Source organism: Centropristis striata, chromosome 10 (assembly GCF_030273125.1).
Source record: "Centropristis striata isolate RG_2023a ecotype Rhode Island chromosome 10, C.striata_1.0, whole genome shotgun sequence".
Lineage (NCBI taxonomy): Eukaryota > Metazoa > Chordata > Actinopteri > Perciformes > Serranidae > Centropristis > Centropristis striata.
Genome location: NC_081526.1, coordinates 11752953 through 11780759, shown reverse-complemented (window position 1 = coordinate 11780759; position 27807 = coordinate 11752953). Strand labels below are relative to the sequence as shown.

The window sequence follows — 27807 nt, the reverse complement described above, 5'->3', positions numbered from 1 at the left end:
AAAAGGGCTACACATTGGTATAGTGGGTAGCAGTCTTGCCTCACAGCAAGAGGGTTGCCGGTTCGGCTCTGGCCAGCGGCTCTGCTGTGTGGAGTTTGCATATTCTCCCCGTGTCAGCATGGGTTCTCTCTGGGTTCTCTCTGGGTTCCTCCCACAGTCCAAAAACATGCAGCCTAGATTTAATTAGTGACTATAAATTGTGCATAGGTGTGAATAATCAGTTATGGATAATATATGAAATGAAAAAAACTCTTTTTGTTGGCCATAACATTCTGTAGTAGTTGAGTCATAAACACAGGATAGAAAACCATTTAGATCACAATTAGAAAACGGATCCTTTCTTGCTTCTACAGAAAGTGTAAAATAGGACAGTAAACCTATTGAATATAGCATCCTCTTACTGGTTATGGACCTATCATTTTTGTGCTACTGCACAGTTATGGGAGCTGAGTAACGTTTACCACAGCTGTATTATAAGCATTGATTTCAAAAGGTCATTTACAGAGATGATGAAAAGGGCACTGCGTGGTTCTGTAATACACCAGCATCATCATCCTCTCCACGGTGACAAAAGCAACAGTTGCTCAACACCCACACCCTTCTTGTTAAATGCGGCACTCATCGACTTTCCATCAACCCCCCTGTCCCAATTCGCCACTTGAACTTAATCATCGTCCCTCTCAAACATCGCATGAGTGCCCGAGGCCAGCCGCACATTGAACCGGGTATCGATTTAACTGGTGTTTAATGTTAAATCAATACCGCGGAGGAGCTTCTGCCTTCTGAAGCGGCCAGGAAAGACGTACAGTATCCACTGTAGGTAATTACTGACAAATACGCAATCAGGGGAGGTGAGTCTGTCTGGGAATCAGTGTCACATGACCGCTCAAATAATTTCCTACTTCACTCATTACGGCATCACTAATAGTGCAGTTGTGTTGGGCTCTGTGCAGTGCAGTGTATCTGATCGACTTCCTGGGTTCACTCAGGTACTGTGTGGCACTCAGGTGCACTTAAAAACAGCCCACCTATGTGTGATACCAAAGCTTTCACTTTTATTCTCTGGAGGCAAACACTCCATTAACCTCTGCTTTTTTTGTTGTGCATATGCACTTACTACACAAATAGTTCAAAATGCATTCCTTACTAAGAGTTTAAGTGAAACCCATTACATTTAGTGCATACATGCTGGACAAACAACTATTATTGGACAGGTTTTATAAGAAGAACCTCATGAAGAGTTAATAGAAATAGAATTTAGGGCTAGCACAAATCATTTAAAAACATTTAGAGACTTGTTTTTCAGTCATAGAAATGCGTGGAAATTGATTAAAATGAGAGGACTGCTCTATGTTGTGGGCAACACAGTGGTGTAGTGGTTAGCACTCTCGCCTCACAGCAAGAGGGTCGCTGTTTCGACTCCGGCCTGTGGCCCTTTTGTGTGGAGTTTGCATGTTCACATGTAATCGGATCCTCCGGCTTCCTCCCACAGTCCAAAAACATGCACTTAGGTTTAATTGGTGAGTCTAAATTGCCCGTAAGTGTGAATGAGAATGTGGCTGTTTGTCTCTGTGTGTCTCCCTGCGATAGTCTGGCGACCTGTCAGCTGGGACCTGAGTACGGATAATCGGTTAAAGATTATGAATGAACACTCATTCTTCTATGTAGGGATGATAAGACATACAAATTTCAAAATAAAGTAGCAAACTTTACCATCAGTTTCTTTGTTTTGCTTATGATTGAGTCAAGACACCAGATCTTTCTTCTTAAAGTGACTTGAGGATGTCTAATGTCAGCTTGCCTGTAGAAAGTTTTGTTTCAGCCTTCTCAACAGTAGTTGGCTCCTGGAGCTGATGGAGTCCTGCACACAATATAAAATTGCTGACCTGAGACACTTTCTGACCAAATGAAAGACAACAGTATGTATTTTTGAATATATTGCTTCCTTTCACTTAAAATGGACAACTTGGATGGATTTAGGCTTTTTAAAAGAGATGGCCAGTATGGCTGGGTGACATATCGATATAAAAAATAGATCAATATATCTTTAAATGTGATATGGAATTAGGCCACATCATGTATGGATATAGTTCAAATTTGCGCTGTAATCCTTGCTCCAGGCTGCTTTATATATAAATGCTGCCCTTACTAGGGTTTGTCATATTTAGTTCTTTTGTAATGTTCATTATTCTTTTCTCATGTAAATATATTTATTTCAGAAAAAGATTGACCTATTTTATTTCATAGGCTGTTTTCTTTTATTTAAATGTGCACTTTATGGAGCTTTGATTTTTTTTCTTTTTTTAAAAAGGTACTCCTGTTGTTATTCAGTATTTATGTTTACTTAAATAAACGGTTTCAATAAAACTACTTGTGACATGTCATATTTGGTTTTGACTGAACACTTGCTCTCACTTTGTGATAAAAATATCAGAATATATCATATATCGATATTCAGCCTAAATATATCGGGATATGACTTTTGGTCCATATCACCCAGCCCTAGAGGCCAGACAACCTTATTTACCAGTTAGCAGTGAGAACTTAAGCCGTCACCTGTAGTAAACCTGAGGCACTTCATGAGCACTCCAGCAGTAACTAAGGAAGAATAAAACAAGGGCTAAAATGTGCCAATATTAGCCCTACAGATAATTTATATGAATATTTGCAAGTGTACAGTCAAGGAAACCTCCTGGTAAAGATCCTGGAAAAAAATTCTTAAAAAAGAGCTGGAACCCTGTAGAATGAGGTCACAGAGCGAGCATCACAAAAGAATCTTCAGGGAATCAACGTTTTGCAGCGCCCTAAACAGCACAGTGTTTATAATCAATGTGGGATTAGTTCACCCGTTATTGCATGAATCACTCTAATCATCCCGAGCAGCAGCCACCTACTGTGAACAAGCTGCAAATGTTGATGCCAGACAGCCCTTATGTGCACACATCTTATAACACAATTGTGATCATTCCTAGTGTGCAGCTCACGTCCTGATTGCTCAGAGCTGGATCTTGTTACAGATATAAGTTCTTCCTACTAAGCTACAAGTGGGTTGTGCCATGTCCTTGTACTCTGCAGTAATTGCTTTGGTATTTTTAGTTTGTGGCTGTCGGGGTAATTAAAACAAACAGAGGAGATAGTGAAGACAGCGATCTCATGTGGCTCCTTGGTCTGAGTGTGGAGAGGTTTAGTAAGGTCACACACTGCAATGTTTTCAATTAGACACCTCTGTACTAATGAGGGTTTATTAGAGAGTATGTTTACTTATGCAAAACAGGACTACTGATTGACCCAAGCAGCTACAGCTCAGGGCAGAAGGGTGTGTGTGGGAGAAAAGCATTATGATGCTGAACAAATGAGATAAGTTGACAAAAAGAGTTTATTTTACATTCTTTAGATTTATATAATATAAAAAAATGAACATAATGATCACAAAAATAACTAATTCTTCCTACATATTATGTCTTTTGCAATAAATACATGTTTATTTTTCCATGATCGGTCTTAAAAAATACATTAATGATTTGATGTCACATTGTTAAAAGTGTCTCTGTTGTATTAATTCTCAAGTGCCTGGAAAGAGACAAATACAATCTCTTCATATAGAAACTCCACAACAACTCACATGTCCCTAAAGTCGGCCCTTTCTCCCCTCCATGACAGCAGCCCGTCGGGAGGGGAGAGCTCAGGACTACCATCCCTCAGGTAGTCAGCTGTGGCCCCGCTGGTTCAACCGTCTGTGCGCCTGTGATCGACAGATGCAGGCGGAGGGAGCCGTGGCAGGTCACGATGGCTGCTGGGAACTTCTCAGCAGGTAGAGACACAGCAGGTTGAGCATCACAAGGACCAGCACCAACACAATGAGAACCTTCTGCACCCACAGACACGTATTCATCTTCTGCTCCAGCCGTGCGTTGCAGGTCATCACGCGCATGAGCTGGTGAGATAAAAACTGATTCACTGACCTGGTTTATCAATCCAACACAGTGGTAATGAAAGTCATGGATACAAATCAGGCTAGAGATGTGCAGAAAATTAAAGGGAACATTGGGAAATACGCTTATTCTGTAAGACATGAGTGGTATTAACTTTCTCGTCTGTGTGATCAGTGTGGAGTTGGTGGAGGGAGGCAATTACCTTAACATAAAGACTGGAGGTAAGGGGGAAACACCTAGCCTGGACCTCTCCAATACCCATACCTGCACCTCAACAACACATCAACGTGCTGTACTTGGTTTGTTTCAATTATAATTAAAGCGAAATGCAAATACAAGGCAAAAAAATCTTGTTTTAGTGTATGAATTTAACAAACAATACAATACAAGTTAATTGTACCCGTTTTTCATTGAAATCAGTGCGTAAATGCAGTGTTTTTTTAAAAGCGGGAAAACCCATCAAAAACAGGTGGAATCCTTTCTTATTGCCAACACACTATTATGTCTATTTTTTTACTTTGGTGTGTCACCTGTCAACATCACCTACGCACCGAAAAAGCATTAGTAAACAGTAGAAAGATAAATAGAGGCCAGTGAAATGTTATGGTGGTATTTGTCATCATATTCAGTCACTGCTTGAACAGAATTTATGACCAAGATAAAAGAGTCACAGTAACACACTGGAAATGAGGCGTAAATTAGCGTGTTGACCCAAGTATCATCTTTCCATCACTGCTGATCTGAGCTAGAGCTGGTAAATACTAGACTACTGATGAGTAATTTGTCCTTGGAATGAATTTTGATTGATTCCTACTTAGGACAAAAGCCAGGATGTTTTTTGTCCAGTGGGAAATATCTTACCAGGCTGATGGTTTCTCCTCGTCTTCAGTCTAAATGTTAAGATAGGCTAACTTCTACATTGATAATAACCACACAGATGAGGAGAGTAGTATTGATTTGCTCATCTTATTCTCTACAGTAAAGCAAATAAACGTATTTCCCAAAACAATGAACAACACCTTTAAGTATGTTATAAACCAGGTAACTAGCATTATACTACATATTTATAGTGAACCTAAAAACCTACATGTTATACTTACTGCTTTGACATTTAAGTTATAATCCAGTGCCTGGGTGTGGGATGTTTTTGGAGTGTGCAGTACAAATACAAAAAAAATGTTAATTACATCTTTATTGGCGTGTCTCAATGTTCAGAACTTCTAATCTCTTAAGAGATCTGCTCAAGTTATAAAGTAATATTAAAATATAATGTAATTTTAACAGTGATGGTGGTCTACAGATTCTATAATGGTGGCTGTGAGGAAGCATCAACTCCCTCACTAGCTTTGCTTAAACCCTTTTTTTTTTCTTTAACAAAAGTACACAAACTCATACAGTTTTCTTTGTTTCCTTTATTTGGTATAAAATAGTTTGATGATAAATTTAGGAGATACACATTGTTTATTTTGCATAAAGCTCAGTTTTAGTTAAAGTCATAACCTGTCCTTTGAGTCCTTTGTGGAGGTCATCTTGTGCTGGTGATTAAAGAGGAAGCACGCCTCAGTTGCAGCCCTTTTATGTTGTTTGTGAGTAGGTGGGTACCTGCAGCTGATTGGTTAAAGGGCGTGTAATACAGATGACAGCAAATTAAGATGAATATTAAATGATAGAGAAATGTTTCACTTAATTTGAAGGTATGACATTAAGGATCTCCTAATGTAGAAATGAAATGGGGTTTGTTGTTATGAGCAACCTAAGAATATGTATGTATATTTGTGTTTAACCTTGTGACCTCTGTTATAGTGCTGTCCTGATAGGCCAGTTTGAACTGGCAAGGCGGGCTCTCATCCTATATATATGAGTGAAATGACAGTGGCCGGGGCTGATATAGAGGGAGAGCGGCGTCTGAACTGTTTGAGCTGTGACCCGTTTTGTCTTGTTTCATTTTGATTCTTTTTGAGACTGAAAATAAAAGTCTAAGTTATTTTTCAGCATAACTCCTGGCTATTGTGATAGTTTTTGTCCTCCTCAAGTCTCACTATGTTTCCCTGCACCTCACATTGCAACAATTGGTGGCAGTGGTGGGATTATATTCGCCTTTGAAGAGTTGTTGTCAAATACTGACTAAATGAGAGGTGGACGTGGAAGAGCTCGTTTGCCAAGGAAAAACACCTTGGCAGAAATGGAGGAAAGAGAAGCTGAATGTGCAGTGGAGGCGGAGCCACCACCTGAAGGAGCAATGGCTGCTGGAGGTGAGGATGAGCCAGTGACACGGCCAAAAGTTACTGTCCGTGCTGCAAGTCCAGAACTCTCTGCAGCAGATTTCTTTGAAGAAATGAGAGAGTTTATGCACCGGTCTAAGCAAGCTGAAGCTGTACTTTTTGAGGAGATTAAACAACTAAGGAGGGATATTGGACCAAACCTTAGGCAAGGCTGGACATCAGAAGAAGCTCATGAACCGCCTGTCTCCTCATCACCTCAGCTGCCAACCAGTGGGCCTGTCTTCTCATCACCCCAGCTGCCAACACAGCATCAGCAGCCTGTTGTCACACCAAATCGGACGTCAGGGACCCGTGTTGGTGAACCCAGAATACCTGACTTCAAAGAAGGTGAAGATCCTGAGAGTTTTTTTGTTCGGTTTGAGCGGATAGCCAGAACATGGGGGTGGCAGCCATTGGAGTGGGCAGCAAGAGTGGTCACCTTGTTAACAGGAAAAGCTCTCGAGGCTTATGCTGGAATGGATGAAGAACAATCAGAATCCTATGAGGCTATTAAAGCGGCAGTTTTGATGAAGTTCAATGTCACAGAAGAGACATATAGACAGCGCTTCCGGAGCACCACTGTTCCAGTGGGAGAGACTGTGCGAGAAACCTACAATCGGATAAAGGGTTTGTACAGACGATGGATGCGACCCGAGAGCCGCACCAAGGAGCAGATTGGGGAAACGGTTATATTGGAGCAATACCTTCGTGTGCTCCCTCCAGACCTCCGCACCTGGGTAAAGGAACATAACCCCCCAACAGGAGAAGAAGCGGCAGACTTGGCAGAACGCTATGCAGCAGCCCATTGGGACCCTTTAAAGAGAAAGATGAATGTTGGGAAACCAAGGTTTGGAGAGGGCAAAACTTACAGTTTGCCTCCTATGGACAGAATGGACACTGGGGTTTGTAAGAAACCTGTTAATCCAAATGTGAAGCAAATTTTTGTGTGTTATTATTGTCAGCAGCCTGGACACAAAGCTTCAGTGTGTCCTTTAAGAAAATCAAAGTCAGTTGAGTTATGTTCTGTACCTCGGGCAGAAAGTGATGACCATGCTAATGATAATGAGTTGATTATGCACAAACATGTAGTGGATGTTACAGTTAATGGTCATGTGGCAAAGGCTCTGGCTGACACTGGTAGTACACAAACCTTAGTGAAAACCAGCATGCTCAGAAATGCATTACCTAATTTCGAGCAAAGTATAAATATCACATGTGTACATGGATGTAAGAAAGATTACCCAACAGCAGATGTTATCATTGAGGTTGAAGGGCAAGCCTTCATGTTAACTGTTGGAGTGCTAGATAAATTAGCCTATGATGTAATCCTTGGAGAAGATTTGCCTATCCTTGACAACTTGGTCCAGCAAAATTCTATTGCATACTCTTGTGCTGTAGTTACCCGCTCAGTGGCCAAGGGGTTAGAACCCCTGCCAGGTATACATGACAGTTTGTTTGAAGGGGGAAATAAGGTTAAGAAAACCAAAAGACAACGACGTCAGGAGAAAAACAGAAATCAGGATAAAGCTAAAACCTCTGAACCTAAGCTTCCTGTGTCATCCATCATTGACCCCCAATGGCAAATCCCAGACAAATTTAGGCAGAGTCAGGAGAATGACTCATCTCTAAAACCTCTCTTTGCAAAAGCATGTGAAGTTAATGGGGACTATGACCCGGGCACAAGGGGGCTGGAAAATGCAACTGGGGATCCCTTTATCATAAAAGACAACCTTTTGTATTTGGCAGACATTGAGAAGCCTAGGCTTGTTATTCCAAAAGAGTATCGTCAAGTAATTTTACGTTTGGGGCATACAGTTCCATGGGCTGGGCATTTAGGACAAACTAAGACCTATAACCGCATTGCTCAGCGCTTTTATTGGCCAGGCTTGTACAAAGATGTAATGGAATATTGTAAAACATGCCATGACTGTCAGATGGTAGCCCCCACCAAGGTTTCAGACAGAGGCCTATTACAACCTTTGCCTATCATGAGTGTGCCCTATGAGAGAATAGCTATGGATATCATTGGTCCCCTACCAAAAAGTAGCAATGGACACAAATTTGCCCTTGTAATATGTGACTATGCCACCAGATACCCAGATGTGTATCCACTACGCTCCATTCAGGTCAAACATATAGTTCGGTGTTTAGTGGAGTTATTCTCTAGAGTTGGTATTCCCAAAGAGATCTTGACAGATCAAGGTACAAGCTTTATGTCGCATCTGATGAAGTCCCTGTATTTCCAACTTGGTGTAAAAGGGATAAGAACAACGCCCTACCACCCTGAAACTGATGGTCTTGTTGAACGATTTAATGGCACCCTGAAACAAATGTTGAGAAAATTTGTGGATGATACTGGTAGAGACTGGGATAAATGGCTGCCTTTTCTTTTGTTTGCATACAGAGAAGTACCCCAGGCCTCAACTGGTTTCTCCCCTTTTGAGTTATTGTATGGCAGACAGGTCAGAGGCCCTTTGGACATGCTGAAGGAGAACTGGGTGGCTGTTGAGGCAACAACAACAAACATCATCTCCTACATTCTGCAGATGAGAGACAAACTGGAAAGTTACAGGGGAATAGCCAGAGAACACCTGCAAGATTCTCAAAACAAACAAAAGGTATGGTACGACAAACGGGCTCGTGAAAGAGAACTGAAAGCTGGCCAACAAGTGTTGGTACTGCTTCCTACTGGGCCAAGTAAGTTATTAGCTAAGTGGCAAGGCCCTTATACTGTGACCAGAAAGGTGGGCCCAGTAACATATGAGGTCTCTTGTCCTGATAAATACAAACGGAAACAACTGCTTCATGTTAATCTGTTAAAAGAATACCATGAAAGAAATGACCAGGAATCAGGTGGGGAGCGTGTTCTGATGGTCCGGGACGTCCAGCCTGAAGACGATGATGCAATGGAGGCTGAGGAAGCAGACATGGTACCCTTCAGAGAGAAATGTAAACCCCAGACCCCTCCAGAGCACCTAAGTGTGGACCAGTGGCATCAGTTGGGTGAGCTAAAACAATCTTTCCCATCCTTGTTCTTAGAGGGACCTGGTCGTACTGATGTAATAAAACATAACATTGTTCTGAAGGACACTAAGCCTGTTCGCCTGAAGCCTTACAGGATTCCAGAACGAATGGTCGAACCACTGAGGAAGGAGGTCCAGATGATGTTGGACATGGGTGTCATTGAACCGTCCAGAAGTGAGTGGTCCAACCCTATTGTGCTCGTTCCAAAGAAAAATTCTACTCAACCTCGGTTCTGCTCTGACATGAGGAAATTGAACAGCATATCATGTTTTGACTCTTATCCTATGCCTCGCATTGATGAGCTGTTGGAGAGACTGGGGAAAGCAAAGTACATTACAACTTTAGACCTTTGTAAAGGCTACTGGCAAGTACCACTCGACCCAGCATGCAAAGAATACACAGCTTTCCAGATACCAGGAATGGGTTTATTCCATTACACTGTGTTACCTTTTGGTCTGCATGGAGCACCTGCAACCTTTCAGAGATTAATGGACATTATTCTCAATGATTGCTCCAGGTTTGCAGCTGCCTATCTAGATGATGTTGTGATTTACAGTGAGACCTGGGAAGACCACCTGCAGAATCTCAAAGTTGTCCTGGAAAAGATACAGCATGCTGGATTGACCCTGAATGCCAACAAATGCTCATGGGCTCAAGAGGAGGTGAAATACCTTGGGTACCTGGTAGGCCATGGACACATAAAGCCACAAATAGAAAAGGTAAAGGCCATACAGATGATCAACAGACCCCTTACTAAAAAACAAGTAAGGTCTTTTCTAGGACTAGTGGGCTGGTACAGAAGGTTTATTCCCCACTTTGCTACACTGGCAGCACCACTCACTGACCTAACAAAAAAATCACCCACCAAAGTGATTTGGAATAATGACTGTGAATATGCTTTCCAGGCCTTAAAGAGGCAGATTTGTCAAGCCCCTGTGTTGCAGAGCCCAGACTTCGAAAAACCATTCCTGGTGCAGGTTGATGCCTCGGGTGTTGGACTAGGAGCTGTGCTAGCCCAAGGAGAGCCTGGTGAGGAGAAGCCTGTCCTATTCCTGAGTAAGAAACTGTTTGACCGTGAGAAAAAATATTCTACTGTGGAAAAAGAGGGGTTGGCTATCAAATGGGCTGTAGATTCGTTGAAGTACTACCTTTTGGGAAGACGATTTGTGCTACAGACTGACCACAGGCCTTTGAAGTGGATGCATTCCAAGCAGCATCAGAATGCAAGGATCCTGCGTTGGTGCCTAGCCCTCCAGCCATACCAGTTCACCATACAGCATTGTCCGGGTAAGAAAAACATAATTGCTGACTATCTTTCCCGTTTGCCTGACCTGTGTAAGCCAGAGGGGGAGGAGGTGTGAAATGTGAGGAAGCATCAACTCCCTCACTAGCTTTGCTTAAACCCTTTTTTTTTTCTTTAACAAAAGTACACAAACTCATACAGTTTTCTTTGTTTCCTTTATTTGGTATAAAATAGTTTGATGATAAATTTAGGAGATACACATTGTTTATTTTGCATAAAGCTCAGTTTTAGTTAAAGTCATAACCTGTCCTTTGAGTCCTTTGTGGAGGTCATCTTGTGCTGGTGATTAAAGAGGAAGCACGCCTCAGTTGCAGCCCTTTTATGTTGTTTGTGAGTAGGTGGGTACCTGCAGCTGATTGGTTAAAGGGCGTGTAATACAGATGACAGCAAATTAAGATGAATATTAAATGATAGAGAAATGTTTCACTTAATTTGAAGGTATGACATTAAGGATCTCCTAATGTAGAAATGAAATGGGGTTTGTTGTTATGAGCAACCTAAGAATATGTATGTATATTTGTGTTTAACCTTGTGACCTCTGTTATAGTGCTGTCCTGATAGGCCAGTTTGAACTGGCAAGGCGGGCTCTCATCCTATATATATGAGTGAAATGACAGTGGCCGGGGCTGATATAGAGGGAGAGCGGCGTCTGAACTGTTTGAGCTGTGACCCGTTTTGTCTTGTTTCATTTTGATTCTTTTTGAGACTGAAAATAAAAGTCTAAGTTATTTTTCAGCATAACTCCTGGCTATTGTGATAGTTTTTGTCCTCCTCAAGTCTCACTATGTTTCCCTGCACCTCACATTGCAACAGTGGCCAAAAACAATCTGAAAGAAGAAATATACTGTTACTTAATAACTATTGTAGTGGGATAAGCTCCTGTTCCACCAGAACTCACCGCTGTGCTCAATTCCTGCTGCCCGCTGGTCCCTGTCTCCACAGGGCTGTCTCTGAGAGGACTCACTGTTGGTTTTACACTCTCCAGAACATGACAGCGCAATCTGTGGGGAAGTCACAATCTAATGAGCGGAGGCTATCAGGGTGATATGCAGCCTACAACTCCACTGTCACAACTGTAATGAGGACTGTGTGGCAACAGACCATCACCAAGAGTGCACACATTTTTTTCATATATTTCCTGACATGGCAAAATAAGGAGCACAGATGTGTACCTGTGTTCCATGATCTTTGGTTTTGGTACTTCTTTCCAGAACTGTGCAAGTTCTTGTGATGCGGCGTTGTCCATCTCGGCGGCCATGACCAAAAATCTGTCCTGTGGAGAGGCTATAGAGCCTGCGCAAAAACATTCAGGGACACATTAAAACAAAACTTTCGTCCAAGCAAATACAATTTGAAAAAGAAAACTGAAATGGGATTGTTGTTGTTTAAAGTAAATAATAAAACCACATAGTGGCTCAAAGAGAAGCGGAGGTGATATGCTAAAAAATGTCAGAGCTCGTCATGACAGTATTAAAAAAACAACAAAAAACACCACAGCGCAAAGCTAGGGGAAAAAGCAACCCTGAAATAGGCAGCACTGATTCTTCCGAGTTATTTGGAGTTCATCATAACCTACAGCTGACATTTCAGTGCTTGAAGGCCATAAAATGTTCTTAACTCGCAGAGTACTGTCAGCTGTCTGCTGGTTTGTTTTGGGGAGATGATTCTTTTATCACTTTTGAAATATGTATGTCAGGCATAGAAAAAAGGCTGCCAGCACTTTGGAAAGGTAAAAGACCACTTGATTATTCTGAAGTACAGCATTCAGGAACATCTGTTGTGAGTGCAGAGCTAAAGTGCCGTACCTCCATGTAGAGAAACCACTATATCTACTGAAGCTCCTGGTTCACAGCAGCTGCTGCTGGGCTTCACTCTGTACTTCTCAGGCGCTGTGGTCCGTACCTGTACACACACCGGAGGCATCTTCAATAAGTAATAAAGCAACAAGGAGTTTTTAACAAGCTAAAAAACAGTCTAAATTTAATACTGATGCCTCTATATAACCTACATAAGCAAACAAGACCATCAGCCAGAAGATTGGCTTTTTCTTTTTATGTAGTTGCACTTTTGATACCTGTCACAAAGTCGGATTCCCTTTTACAGGACGCAGACTGGAACATCCTAGGTTTGCATTGGGCAGTCTGGGCCTAGAGGTTAGGAACCGAGCCTGTAACCGGAGGGTTGCTGGTTCGAATCACATGGCTAAAGTGGCCTTGAGCAAGGCACATAACTCCCCCACCTCCTAATCACTAGTGTGTTAAAAGGATGGGTTAAATGCAGATGTTGAATTTTCCCAATGTGGGACTAATAAGGGAATCTTAATCTTAATTTATTAAGGCAGAGTTTGGAAGTGAGTACATTTGCCAGTTAAAAGAGAGCAGAAGGAGATTATTCTTTGAAGAAATTAATTTTGTCTGTTATATTTTGTGGTAATGGTAAGATCAGCTGTCTTTCTTATTTATGTTGTACATTTTGAAACTTAGTTTTACATTAAAACATGATTTCCTTCAATGGCTGAAAAGTTTGTTTCATCATCGTCATAGCCATAAATAGATACATTGCATGCGCTAGCCAGATCAAGATCTTTACAAGAGGAGGGAGTGGTCCTCAGGAAACCCTGCCACTTTTGTCCTGAGGGACCACCAATGTCAACACAAAAGGAAAAGGATGTAGTTCCTTTAATATGTTAATGAAACATCAGAAAATAGCGGGAAATGACAACGACAATTTCCCCAGTTCATGTCGGCATCTTGAAAATGATTGTCCAACTAATAGTCTAAGACCAAAAGAAATACAATAAATCCAAGTATAAGAAGTAATACATAAGAAGCTTGAACCAGTTAATGTTTGGTACCGACATCATGAAACATATTTAGCAATCTTACCTAAGAAATTTAACACCAAGACATTGCAGCAGCATAAAGCAGTTGTTGCTCACAAACTTAAGCATACGGCATGTGAGCGACTTCACTCTCACCTTGAAGGCCACTTGATTCTTGGTTACATTGCTCAGGATAATGAGGCTTTTTTTCTCTGTCTCTCCAGAACCAAAGCTGAGCTCCTCTGCGGGGCTGGAGGGAGAGAAAAAAAACACACACATTGTGAGACAGGAGCTACATTAGAAATCTCACTGGCTGGAAACCAGAAGCTCGGGAGCTAAAAAAACAGTAATTTTGCTCTATAAAGTGTCTTTTTGTGCACTTCAGTACTGATACAACTGCTAGATGCAGACAGGTGTTCCCATTTCCTTTACAAAATGCTTTGTTTGTCTGTCTCTTGGTATCTTATTAACACAGATTGGGCTGCTACAATTCCTACACCTTGCTGTCAGTGTGATATGATTATGGGACTTTTCCTGCTGCACATCACCTTAACTATCTGCCTCAGAGAGTATTTCCTGAAAAATGACAGAACCTAAAACAGAATCTAAAGCATGCTTTCATACAGGATTTCTATCAAGCATGTTTACATTAATCTAGATGTGGTAGTAAAAAAAAAAAAAAAAAAAAAAACCCCTTCCAAAGATAAATCATCTCACTATGGGGTTCCTGGAGAAAAACTGAGCTGTAGGTCCCTGCTGAGCAGTGGTTTGTGGCAATTTTTATTTCCACCAATGTTTTGACAAAGCCCATGACAGGCAGACAAGACAGGTTATAATGTAGAAACCGCCTTAACCGTCTTATCATTTCTGTTGATATTGTGCCTTTGTATTGCACAGTCCCACATAACCACAACCCAACCGACACACAATTAACCTGTTTGCCTGGCTGATAATCCCGCCCTGGCTTTAGCAGAGTAAACATGCTGTGCTTTGCAGAGTTCATGATGTCATGATTCTTCCAGACCACATTTCTCTAAATCTCTCTCAAAGCAAAGGTATTGTAATCAGGTTTAAAGTCGATTAAATTACATTTGATCATCCCTTTTTGCAATTAACCTATGTGAATAGCCTGGAGAGCATAACAGGAGCATTTCTGATTCTCCCTAGTGATTGGAGAGGTGAGTTGGAGGCCCTGGAAGGGACTGACCAACAATGTGGAACTGTAGCTTTCAAGTCACAGACAGACATTGTATTGTTTGCAGTGGTAATAAGGATTAAGGACCACACCAACATCTATATAACATAATAGTATTGACATTTGCATGTATGTTTACATGCTGTTTAACGTGCCGAAACAGAGCAACTAGCTAACTAGCTATCTAGTCTAGGCATTAGCAGGGCTCTTTTCCCAGGTGAATATTTGTTTGATGGCTCTACAACAAGCTAAGGTGCAGGATGAATCATGTGTTTGTATTTGTAAGTTCAATAGGAGAAGACTTTAGTAGAACCTGTGGCTTTTTTTTTGCTGTATAGCAGAATGTTTCCTGGGTTTTACACAGTGTGACTGTCTGCACATGATAGACTGCTGACATTACTGCTTTATGCAAATAGGGTTTCAAATAAAGCTATTTAATTGGCTGTATAGAATCATACTATGAAGATGGAGAATTAATGGTTTTCCAACAAATTGGAAAAAAAAATGGGGTGCATGATCATAACAAAAAACCTCAAATATAAAATGTCTCCCTGTTGGAGCCCAAAAGTAGAACACAGAACTTGTGATTACAGAGCAGATGTGAAACTTGTGATTAATTTTAGTAGGGTAGGGCTCGGATCATGCATCAAAGCTGTGAAATGTAGAGCCAAAGCAAATCTGTGGCCTAAAATCTGGGGATGAGGCACTTTGCCGCGTTATCTGACGCTCGCTGTTGGTTTTTGGCACTCAATGCTTCTTCTATGCAAGTTTGAACAGTCTAACTTGGCTATAAATAGTATGTGATCTGATGAATTCAGCCTCAGTGAATACTTTTGGCTTTTGGGACTTTAATTTTGCCAAGAAGAAACTAGCAAATGGATTATAATATCTGCGTCATATGTGTAAAGCTCCTCATTGATGCAGCTTGGCTCCGTTTCATGGACTCAAACTGCTAAGAACAAAGGTATATTTTTCCTTTTCAAGTCTTCGTGTGTTCTTTTCCCCAGTAAAATAGCGGTTCAGTCTGGCGCTTGCATGCACTCAGAGTGAGTCTTCGGGGCTCCGGAAACCTTTGGCAAATACAAGATCAAAGCCCCCTACTCCCTTCTAAAGCCCCCAGCCTCGAATTAAGGCTAACACAGCTCAGAAACATAATTGCATTTAAGGCTCATTTAAATCTGTTTATCACTATAATTCACAGCCCAGAGCTGTCAAAATCCTCACATCAAAGCTATTACTCAGTAAAAAAAACAACTCAACAGACATTATTCATGAAAATGAAGAGTAATATCATACAGTGTGTGAATTCACTGTTAAGTATTTACCCAAGAACCAACCACATCATTGTGCAATTGCTTTACTCCTTTGCAGGACACCGCTTCTGAAATCGACCCCCTCTTTGCAATTTAATGAGTGCTCAATTAAAGCATATGATGTGTTTGACAACATGTGCAAGAGGTGACGAGTGCTCCTTTCTTAAAGGTTAATTGATCATTGGCCAGTGTCTCCCACTGAACAATTGATTGGTAGCATCCTTAATTCCTGTCCACATTTGGCCAGATCAATTGGGCTATAAAAAGGTACAAAAACATCAATAATGAAATTAGATTTTGAGTCAATACGTGAAGGGAACATCTTCGTCAATATGTACAAGGCAATTAAAATTTGTTTTGTAAATGCCAGTTTAGGTCGGCCTAGCCAAAGCTAATGCAGGACAATACAGCAGTCATGCAACAAATCTTGTCTTCATGAAAGTTGGAATGTATAGTTTTTTGTTGTTTATTCAGAGGGGGGAAGGGATGAAGAGTGTACAGTCAGCCAGAGAGCAACACATGAACAAGCTTTAAAGGTGGAGATTAGGGATGGGAATAATTAATCGATGATCGATTAATGGTTATTAAGAATTTGGTCGATCACGTGGAATTTTTAATCGATCTGTGTATTTTTTAATTTGATCTATGACTGCGTCAGTATTACTGAACAGAAACACGGCAGAGTGTTCAGTTCTGCAGCGATGCGTCAATAAGCCAATGAGCTGAGAATTAAGTTGGATAAAGCTACAGTTTGCGAATTGAAAGTTGCAATAACAATTATAAAACACACAGAAATACAAGAGAATCAATTCGAGCAAAACTAGCTTACTGTATCAAACCTTGCTAGCATGAATTACTAGGATTAATTTTATCCAAAACTTATTTAAACACAAAACACATTTAAATATGCAAGATTACTGCGAAAACTAACCTCATGCCTCTTCGGGGGCTAAAACATAAAATATTGAACTCCTTGACGTTATATTTACAGTATAATCTCACTTCAGTTCGTTTTTCGATTGACAGGAAGTCTCTTTTCGCCCTTTCAAAATAAAAATGTCCATTATCAAAACAGGCTTTTGCATAGTACTGTATATTTATCTTTTATTTTGCCCATGTATGCATGTTTTTATACATACTGGAGTATGTATAAAAACATTAATCGATCGATTAATCAATTAATTGACTGTTAATGTAATAGATGCTAGCGTTGGCAGGTTTCTTCCAAACGCCCATCCCTAGAGGAGATTTCTAAGGTGGAAATGTGGGGAACAGAGGACCGTCTAGTAGATGGCTCTACCATCAGTTCTCCATTGCCATCAAACCAACAATGCTTAAGTGACCAGTCAACCTCTCTAACTTCAGGCCCTTATGTCTCCCAAACACAAATTAGCTCTGTAAAGTGTAGAGAAGCTGGATTGTGTGCATACAAATACGGAAACGGTTTGTGTATCTGTGCCAAACCATCACTGTACAGTGGTCAGCCACATGCAGAATACATGGTTTGTAGATTGATACTTGTGATGCAAAACACAAGTTCACAAGCAAGAGTTGCAGTTGTAAACTTTTAGCCATTAACCTTTAGCAAAACATGCTGAGGTTCACACAACAAGCTGATTGGCCTGTAAGTCAGTCACATTCTAGCGGGTGCAAATAAAAGCTGGAGCTAGAAGACCCATCTGTGGGTTTGTGGCCATAACAACAGCAAAGAGAGAGCTGCAGACAAGGACAACATCTTCCACTTCAGCTTCCTCCAGCGTCCTTTGGATATGCCAATCCGTTTATTCTTTTTTGCACAAAAGCACATAAACCAATAACTCCAAAACAAACCAGCCGCCAGCCTGCGGTCAAAAAGCAAAGGCTTCTTGTGGGCCACACCTGTAACAATTAGTGGGCACCTTAAATGTCCTTTTGCCCTCCACATTGCCACTCAGGTGAACCCTGAGAATGGCTCCACCACCGTGACTTATTTCAGTTAAAACAAGCCTATGGCATTTCGCGTGCTTATTTAGGCTCCAGTGTAAGCTGACACTTGAGAATACTTGAAATGGATGGTCCTAGATTGTTTCCAAATAATAGTAGATACGATTTTAGCAGTTTCCAAAGGCAAACCACTATGAAATACATCTGTTGATTGTGAACACTGACCTAGATTGCATCAATACAGTTTTTGAGAACTTTAGAGCTAATTTAAGTGCATAAACCAACCCTTCTTTTCCTTTCCAACGTCAATCGGACCACAATCAGATCCAAGTGATGTGGAAAATACTGACAAGATGAGGAAGGATGTTAGCAGGATGACCTACCTAACATCTAACAGAGGGCCTTTGAAGGTGGTCAGTGGCTTCCTGGCTCCTTTGGTCCTGGCATTTGTGTCTCCTTTATCATTGTCCTCTGCCCTCAAACTGTCTTCCAGGAAGTTCACCTGGAACAACAAAGAGAACTTAATTAGAAAGAGACTCAGAATACTGATAATGTAATCATGTGACCCTTATCTGGCTCCTATCCTGAAAATGAAATGTTTACCCTTGCCCTTCACGCAGAAAAAAGCTATCAGTTAATGAAGCTCTTGACAGTCATCTGTAATGATTAATAAATGGTTCTTGTGAAATAAGGGTGAAGGGTCACGTTATCGAAATAGATTTTCTTTTACTGAGAAACGGCCCTGATGACTTATGACCCTTCTTCCTGCTAAACTCGTGACTTTTGACATAATAATACTTCCAACAATGCGACCAAAAATACATAATTTCATAATATCACTCACACATGGTCATAAAGTACTTTCACTTCAGCAAAACATCCATAAACTTTGATCCAAATCACCCACAGAAGGATCACAAGATAGGAAAACAGCTGATAGGATGGAAATTGTGAAACGTTTGCCTAAGCGCTATGGATAATGTATGTGAGTTGGGGAAATGGATGCTTTCACAGTGCTGTTTGCACCACATATTGTGTGAAACAGATGGGAGAGAGTGAACGCATCATGGGAGGAAGGGAGGGAAAGGGGCATAGGTAAGCGGACTCTGCATGTGATGGCAACATTTGTGACTCAGAGGGGAAGTGTGTCATTTGCTGTGATAAGCAACACAACATGTCATCTTAATTTAATTGCTGACTGTCATGCAACTGCCACAATGAAGACATCAAGAGATAATCAGCTGCTGATGAAATGTCTAGATTTATTCGTCATTTTAAAGAGCAAGCTTAACACAATGAGGTAATAAAAAAAAAGAAAACATGCTCCAATTTTTAATTAAAAATTAAACATTGAAATGGTAGGCTGTGTCATACAGATATTATAATTAAAATTACAGTGTTTTGGTGCAGCTTTGACCATATTGGTAAGGCTAATGGAAACAAAATTCCATTCTAGATTAACAAAGAACAAAATAATTGGCAATTTATTTTGAGAAACAAATTAATTTTAAGGAAATAAACATCTACTCTATAATAATCACATACAAAGAAATAAAAGTGACCATAATTAAAAAATACATCTAAAATTAGAGAACTTCATGATTTCCATACATTGAATGCAAGATATGAAATGCAAAGACAAATTGATGATTTTACATTATATTAAATTAAAAGATTAGTGAAATGCTCATGAGGAGTGTCATGAATTTTCAGTACAAAATATAAGGCACAAAAAATCAGTCTACATGATTATCACTCTCCAGAGTAAAAGACCTGGTAAAAGGACAATGTTAGAGGAAAAAGGCCCACATGGCTTCAGTTAAAAAGTTGCCTTAGGGCAAGCATGGTTATAAAGTTAATGCTAAGTGTTAAAAACTAGGTCTACTGTAATATAGCAGTAATTATCTTAGTTGTTATTAATCTGAGGTCAGGAGACACACGTCATATTGTTAGTGCGGAGTAGTGACTGTGTGCTATCCGTTCCCTCTGAGTGTTTGTATGGTATTGTGCAAAATGTAGGCTACTCTTCATTAAGCCTACGTTCCTTCATAACAAAGTCAGAAATGTTGTGCCTTTTAAAAAAAAACAACAGTGCAGTACAATTTAGGGGGTCAAATTGAAATGTGAGGTCCAGGACAGGTCAGGGGGTTGAGATGACATCAGTCGACTGGGAGGGAGGTGAACTCACGATATTTCAATCACGTGAGTACACCTGCCTTTCCAGCCGGGAGGAGAAATCTTCCGAACTCTGAGCTCCTTGTGTGGGTGTGATCCTACACTGTCTTACCACCACCAGCCCTTGTTTCAAAACAGAGAGAAAGGCAATTAGCTTCCTGAAGCCACCAGTGTATAGTGCTGCCTGGAACCCAGAAGAATACAAGATGGGATGGGTGGTGGGGGGAGAGTCTCTTGTTTATTTAGACAAGATCAGGAGCAGTACTGTGGAATGCGTTCAGACGGGCTTGAAGACCTGACAGGCTGGAATATTAACACGGTGCGAGGAGTTTAGTCACAGCCTACCAGCAATAAAGTTGAATTCATAATGCCTCATGAAACTGCTTCCCTCTGTGCAAGCAGGATAGAGAGTAACCATTGCCAATTAACCTGTAAGAACAATTACAAATTTCTCTTTAGCTCTCATACTTACATCTCTGCTTTCCCTGAGATCTCACTTTAACTACTGTTTGCTTTAGATAGTCTTGTTTTCTTTTTGATAAACATCCAGCTGTACAATAATTTCTGTACAAAACAATGGGCTTGTAAGGAAGTTACAATGCAGGTGGGGTTATTAAATAGATAGCACCGAAACCTTGAATGAATAGGCTTCCGGCCAAAGACTGAGGGGCTCTTCTTAGAATTAATATGTAACCTTCAGCCAGTGGTAGAAGTCACATGAATAATCATTAACATTCATTTTAAATCACTTTACAATTCAGCTTTCAAAGAAAAAAAAACTGTTGAACTACTGTTCTCTCATCCTGAATATTCCTCATCAACCCGTTGAGAGCATTTGATTGCAGTCAGGCCTATTCAAACACTTGCTTATATTCTAACAGTCACATTGTCTGTGCAGTGTCACTGCAGAGGGGTTGTGTAACTAGTTTCTCAGACTAACCTGAAAAAAACCATCTTCCCCTTTCTCACAGAGCTGACTCAAATGTTTTGATAGCTAGTCTGACACCTCAGAGGACTGCAGGGTGTGTTAGAATACAGTTACTGGGTTTATATCAGGAGATTAAATTCAATCAATAATGCTTTTAACAGGGAGCTACGTACCTTTTCTCTGGGGATATTCAGGAAGTGAAGTGATTTCAAGTGTATACTAAGAAACATTAAGAAACTTCAAGCTTGTGCCAGTCGATTATTGTTGAGGCTAACAATTCACTGATTTGCATATCTACTCTCTGTAAATCTAAATCTGTTGTGCATGACCAATGCGGTATTTATTAACAAAGGGAGCCCTGTTTGTTTGTTGGGGCTTAGGAGGCTCATGGGAGTAGCTTTGGTTGACGCAGCACCTCTCAAGTAGATACAGTTTGTGTCCTATAGGCTGCAAGCTCAGAAAATCCTCAACAGCTGTTATAAATTGCAGCACAGTCAGTTATGTCCTTCTCCCCACATTAAATGCAGGTTAATGCCGAATCTGCTGCTCCCTGACTGTGACAGCAAAATATCTGTAAATAACAGCTGCAGCATTAAATAACAAAGGATAAACAACCATGGCTGAAAACAACACACCAATATAATGTGAATATACAAATTTCCACAAGCCTTCAATGGGGATTTCCTGACGCAGAGCATACCCTGAAATGACCACCTTAAAGCCCTCCATCTATTTCTAGGCTTTGTTTGCATGACGCTACCCAGAAAAGAAGATAAATAGATTATGAAGCCAGGGCTGGATTGTCCTGTAAGTGAGTAAGTAGAGAATGTGACATGAGCTGCTGCCTTGACTGCAAGTGGTGGCAATTTGGTGACACCAGAGTGAGAGGGAGGATGACAGTGGCTGCAGACATATTCAAGATAAAGCCGGTGGGGCGTCTCGGTGATGATGCCACACTGGGGCTGCTGTTTGTTGAGAATAAGGATCTAGCTACAGCAGGGAAGAGCTTAAGTAGCTGACTTGACAACCTCTGTGGACCATACAAGGGGAGGAGAGGATGAGAGAAGCAGAGCGCTGGCTGTGATGCATGGGCTTTGTTGGCAAGGATTTAATTGGAGCCAGAGACATTAGGAGTCACCTTCACAGACACAATGAGCAAGAGCTTAACGTCTTCCAAATCAGGGCATTACTTGCCACTTAATTCACAGTTGTCTCCAAACAATGTTCTGATTACATGTTGTAATCTCACGCTCAATTTATAGAAAGTGGGTGAAAGAAGAAACAGGACAAATTTCTGACCACAGGGCATCTAGTTTAGTAACAGCTCTATAAGAGATGGACACCACTGCCTGAAATGCCAGAATCAGAATTAATCACAAGAGCAGCTACGCTGACAACAACTGAAACACAGGTCATATTAACTAGCAATCATCAGCAATATTTAATCATATTCATTTACCAATGTTATTCAAAAACAACAATCACTCATCCATATTCAGATGTTTGCTGACTTATGTGTGCCCTGCCTTATATAGCAGCAAACTTAAATGGTGTACAAGCTGAAGAGGTTATTTTAAGTACATCCACATTCTAAGAAGATTGATATTAACAAGATATAGACTTAAAAGGAAATGTACCTTTTTGGGCTTCACTGCAACATCAGAGCTGAAGCTGGACTCAAGGGCATCTTTGCTCTCCATTTCACCCTCTTTGCTCTCCATCTCATCTTCACTGACAATTGGTCCGTTTTCACAGATTGGAGTTTGGAAGTCGTCATCGGGAAGAGGCGGATAGCTGTATTTGAATGTGTCCTGAAATAAAGTAGAATAAGTTATATCACTACATGCTTGGTTTTTAAAGTCCCATAACTTGCATATTAATTAAAACATTATATGGCTTATGAAAGGGGCTTTATGTTAAACAAAATGTTTATTATTTACTGACGTTAGATTTCACCATTTCTTGTGACCTACCAAACATAATTAACATTTCTGTCAGCATATGGAGGGCGTTTATAACCATAACAATGTACATTATTGATAAAGCAGTATTTATATTCTGAATTTCTTAATATGAATATTGCTTTATCAATATGATTAAAATATGATCCCACCAAAAGATGATAAACATTGCAGGCCACTTTTAGTGGCTATAGGTTTTTTGTAATGTCTAGCAGACGTTAATTCACAATGTGAACATTTTTTGGACATTTTAAATATAACCCATTCAGAAAGACATAATAACATACCGTTCCACCCATGTGGGGTGGCAGGTACTCGGGCCCGATGAATCCCTGGACCTCAGATCTGGATGCAAACTTGAGCTTGCTGATTGCTTCTGGCCCCAACCACGACTTCACAATTTTCCAAGCAGCTGAAATAGAAGCATTTTTATGTTAAATGCTCAGAATTGGATAATCATTTCAGATAAATTATGATGGATGCAAAAAATTATCAATTTTGTAAGGACTGCTAGGAGAAGCCAGACTCACCATTCATGATCCAAGGCATATCCACGATGATCATTTTGGCTGAAATGATAGAAAAGGACAAGGCTTGTCTGTTAGTATTATTTTCAAAATTCCAAAGAAAAGTCCACATGAATGTGTGAATATAACATATGTAAACGTGGATAAATAATTGATGTGCTGTTAATACAACATTTGTTACTCACATAAAAACTTTGGATAATATATTTTGAAGCAATTAATAATGTACTTCACGAACTCCATGTCCTGCAATACAAAGTGGAAAAGAACAAGGATGTAAAGAGAGAAACCAAATACAGGACTTTAACTAGAAAAGATGGTGTATGGATTTTTAAAAGAGGAACTGTTTGTTCATTCTTAACCGCCTCTAGATCTGAAGTGACCCACTTAACAGAAAATGAAAATTCATCATACATTTCTCTGATGACCCCCTCAATTCCTGACTTGAGGGTGCTACTTTAAGTTTTTGAACTATGATCCACTTTTGTTATGAGTCATTTGCAAAATAGACAATTATATAACTTGCCGTTATATGCGGTTTTGTCACCATTTGATTGCATTACCAAGACCTAACAACTTTTATAATTTCAAAGAGACGATCATCTTAAACCCAAGTAGAGAGAGAGAGAGAAAGCTCAAAGTAAATGGCATAGACTTGAATGCATTTTCTCACTTAGATAATAAAAGCGCTTCTGAACAAGGAGATAATCGTATGTAGAGTCAGAAAACCTACAGATTAAATACATTCAAATCTCATCTTGAAGCTGCACATCTAGGTAAACAGTTCTACCACATTTCAATCATTCAGCTTACTATTTTATGTTAATCATCAGACAAACAGCCGATATGTCAATAGATACAGCCCCTATATCCTGGCTAGGCTCCGTAATTGGTTAGAAGCCTCATTGCTATGCAGGAGACTCACTCTCAAGCCTTAATGAGATCATACTGGCTACCCTTGCTCTAGCTCTTACTGTGGTTCAATAAGGCTGCATTCCAAACTGATCTTCCATACTCCTCATTTCATATTAGAGTTGCATAGCTATTTATCCCTTTTGCCGTGCTTGTGCTGGTTTATTTGTATTTAATTGAGCCATTTCTCCAGGAGAGAGCCTAGCCAATGAAAGACACTCGCTGAAAGAGAGCTCCATCAAGGAGCTAACGTCTGCGACATGGAGAGCCTAGGGATTAGACAGTCCACTCGAATTGACCAGCGGGATTTAAAGGTTACTTTAATCTCTGAAGTGTAAAACCATTAAAGAGCATCAGTCCCTGCAAGACCACAGCTAAAAAAGAAAGAAAAAAATAGATCCTCAACAGCATGCCAATGACGGGAAGAAAATTTTCATTTTCTAACACAAAAATAAAGCTAACATTGCATTTACTCAAGTAGGAGTGAAAATGCAATACAAGTTTTGTCTTGAAGACCTGGATATTACAACCCTGACTCCAAAAAACTTGGGACTATGTGTGAAACTTAAATAAAAGCATAATGCATCAAATTCAGAATTCACAGTGTTCACGTTTGAGACAATGTCCCAGATTTTTAGGAATCAGGTTGTACTACCAGAAACTTGACCTAATTAAGTTATGATTAAATCACACAATCATCATTGACTTACTATATTACTGAGGCCAGACTCTGCCATGTCAAACACAACAGTAAGTGGCATCCCAGGTTCTTTCTTGGCATACCGCTCCAGCCAGAAGGCAATGTACTTCTTCTTGTCCACAATTGTTTTTGCATCCTTCACGTGTAGCTTTACTTTGAACCAGACTAAACACAGTAAACAGAGATTTCAAATGATTAGCTACGGTTTATATTTCAGTAATGGCCACACACATCAAATGGAGAGACAAAGAAGGCTCCAAGTGTTTAACTTTAGAGTTCACTTCAAATAGGTCTGTAATAGAACATGCACATACAGAGCTTGTTGCCCTCCTTGTCGTAGCCATGGAGGAAGACAGCACCAGTCTCAAACATCCATTTGGGAATGGTGCTTTCAGTGAGATCTGAAACACACAGGCAGACGCATATCACACTGTTAACTGGTGTTTGTTATAATTCAAATATTAGCTATAGAGACCAGAGCTAAGGTTGCTTTTAAGGTAACAACAATTTTTCATACTATAGAAATCCTTACTTTAATCACGTAAAATGTGCAAAATTTGTTTTTGTTTTTCATAATTTGATCATTTTCATCATGTCAGGGTTATACTTAGTAAAGCAACCATTCTCAATATTATTAAAAGAACCTTGGTCATATGGCCCTTGATGCCCCTTGATACTAATGACTTGAATAAAATCTAATTTCCTAAACACAACTGCTTGACAAATTCAATTTGCTGGATTAAAGACCAACAAATGACAACTCTGAGAAATTCCTCAGCAAATAGAAAGAGTAGGGATTGTTTTTCGGGGGCAGCATATGCATGGTGATATGGCTGTTTAACACAATGGCACTCTGTCTGGATTCATCCCAGAGCAGCACAAAGACATCAACTGATCTGTATTGCAAGCTTGTACACATTTCCAAATGAACATATCAGCACTTCTACTTTTAGATAGGACTAGATATCGAACTTCAGTACTTTATTGGTACAAACTAAACTGTGCCTTAGGAACCAGCAGTCAAAAACTGGCATGGATTATAAAAGCTAGCATTTAAGGACTGGTCATAATGCCATTTAATCTTATCATGTAGTTTCTGAATTAAAATCAAATATTTAATTATTGGACAACTGTTTCTGTTTTGAAAACATTTAAACATGTCTGTTGATAAAAAAATATGTATATATGCTAAAGGTATCAATTACTTCTAGGTGAAATTGCGCATATCATATTACAAACTACTCAGCACGATTTCTTACCATTCACACCATATTCTTTCCTCCACTGAAGACTTTCATCAATCATTTTCAAGGCTTCATCAACAACATGATCTCTCCACAGCAGGTAGTTCTCCACAAGATCATCCTCTTTTTGAAGCCTTTCCACATCTCTGGAGTCATATTTATCTGTTGAATCTGCAAACATAAAACACAAAGGCTGAGTCACATGATACTTCAAATACAAATAGGTCAAGCACAGGGCTCCACTTTTCACCACACTGACTTGCCTATTTTAAAAAAGTTAACCCTCTGGAGTCTCCAAAAGCGTCAAAGCATGACTTCTTCATCACATCCAGACGTAAAAACAAAGCAGCGTGGAGCCCTACTGTAAATTTACCTCTAAAGTTCTGGCTGTAAACTCCATGAGGCCAGTTTCAGTTTGATGATGATATACGAAGTAAAACTGGAGACAAGGTCAAATATATTTAGTATAAAATATGATAGAGCTGGGTGTAACCCTCTTATATGTTATATTTGCAACCTTTGTTCACATTTGCAACATTTAAAATTCTTTATTGAGCATGATAGTGTTTTGAAAGTAAAAAAAAGATTCAAAATCACATTTATGTTTAACTAACAGACTAAAAAAGACACAAAAGTACCAAAAAAAAGACAAAATGAGAAGACAAAATGACAAAAAAAAGGACACAAAATAACTAAAAGACACAAAATGACCAAAATTGTTACGCTAAACACACAAGACACAAATAAAATACAGTCACACTAGAATAAAAACCAGAGTTGGATGACAGGATCACACACAATCACAAGATCACGTTTATGTTGGTTTTTCTTTCTTTCTTTTTGGTTCAAAATGTTGATCCAGTAAGTCAGAATAATAAAACAATTACTATTAGGTCATATAGAAAAAATAAAAAATGGACAAAATAGCCCCAGACTCCATAGAGTAAAAGCCCTAAAATGAACACATTGTACTGTTCACTTAGACAAGGTTCAGCTGCAGGCCATAACGTTACACTGGTCAAAACCATTAGCTACTACATGTGGCAGTAACGTTAGCTACGTTAGTTATCTGTTGGAGCTTATCTGTGCCCTGGGTATTTAGGTCATGATGTTATCAACAAGTCAAAGTAAAGTAACAGCTAACTTGTGGGCAATTAACATACAATATTTAAGTTCATGAAACGGACTATAGCGCTAAAGTCAGGCAGATGCAAGTGACTGGCCAAGGAGCAAGTTATTGTCAGCTTATTCATAAAAAGTGTTACCTTGGAGGAACTCATTCTTGAATCTCTCTCTCGTCTCCTCAATCTTCTTCTCAAGGTCCTGTCAAAACAAGAGTTCCTTCGTGTTAGACACCACGTCTTTGGTTACACAACAGATTACTCACTTATTATTCCTAACGGTAGTTGACGATACCTGCTCTCCTTCGTGTTTCTCAAGTTCAGCCATATTCAGCTGTCCCCGGTTTCCGTCTCTGTTCTAGTTCCTTGTTGAGCTAGCAGCACTGCTAACGTTTAGTTGGATGAATCAGTGCGAAATGTGAAACTGGCGTCCTGTCTCCGCCATTTTGGCTCCGACTTTAGCCCCA

The 27807-nt window shown here is 40.0% G+C and overlaps 1 protein-coding gene across 1 annotated transcript; it reads right to left on the bottom strand.

Moving 5' to 3' along the window:
- Positions 1 to 3499: 3499 nt before the first annotated feature.
- On the bottom strand, positions 3500 to 27776 carry mospd2 (motile sperm domain containing 2). Its single transcript, XM_059342691.1, has 15 exons — positions 27636 to 27776; positions 27485 to 27542; positions 26235 to 26390; positions 25290 to 25376; positions 24986 to 25140; positions 23549 to 23609; positions 23367 to 23405; positions 23124 to 23248; positions 22513 to 22686; positions 18156 to 18274; positions 13498 to 13591; positions 12326 to 12422; positions 11693 to 11813; positions 11419 to 11521; positions 3500 to 3934 (listed from the first exon to the last, which is right to left on the bottom strand). Exons 1-15 carry the CDS (start codon positions 27666 to 27668, stop codon positions 3782 to 3784), a joined length of 1575 nt encoding a protein of 524 aa, XP_059198674.1. The 5' UTR covers positions 27669 to 27776; the 3' UTR covers positions 3500 to 3781.
- Positions 27777 to 27807: the final 31 nt, after the last annotated feature.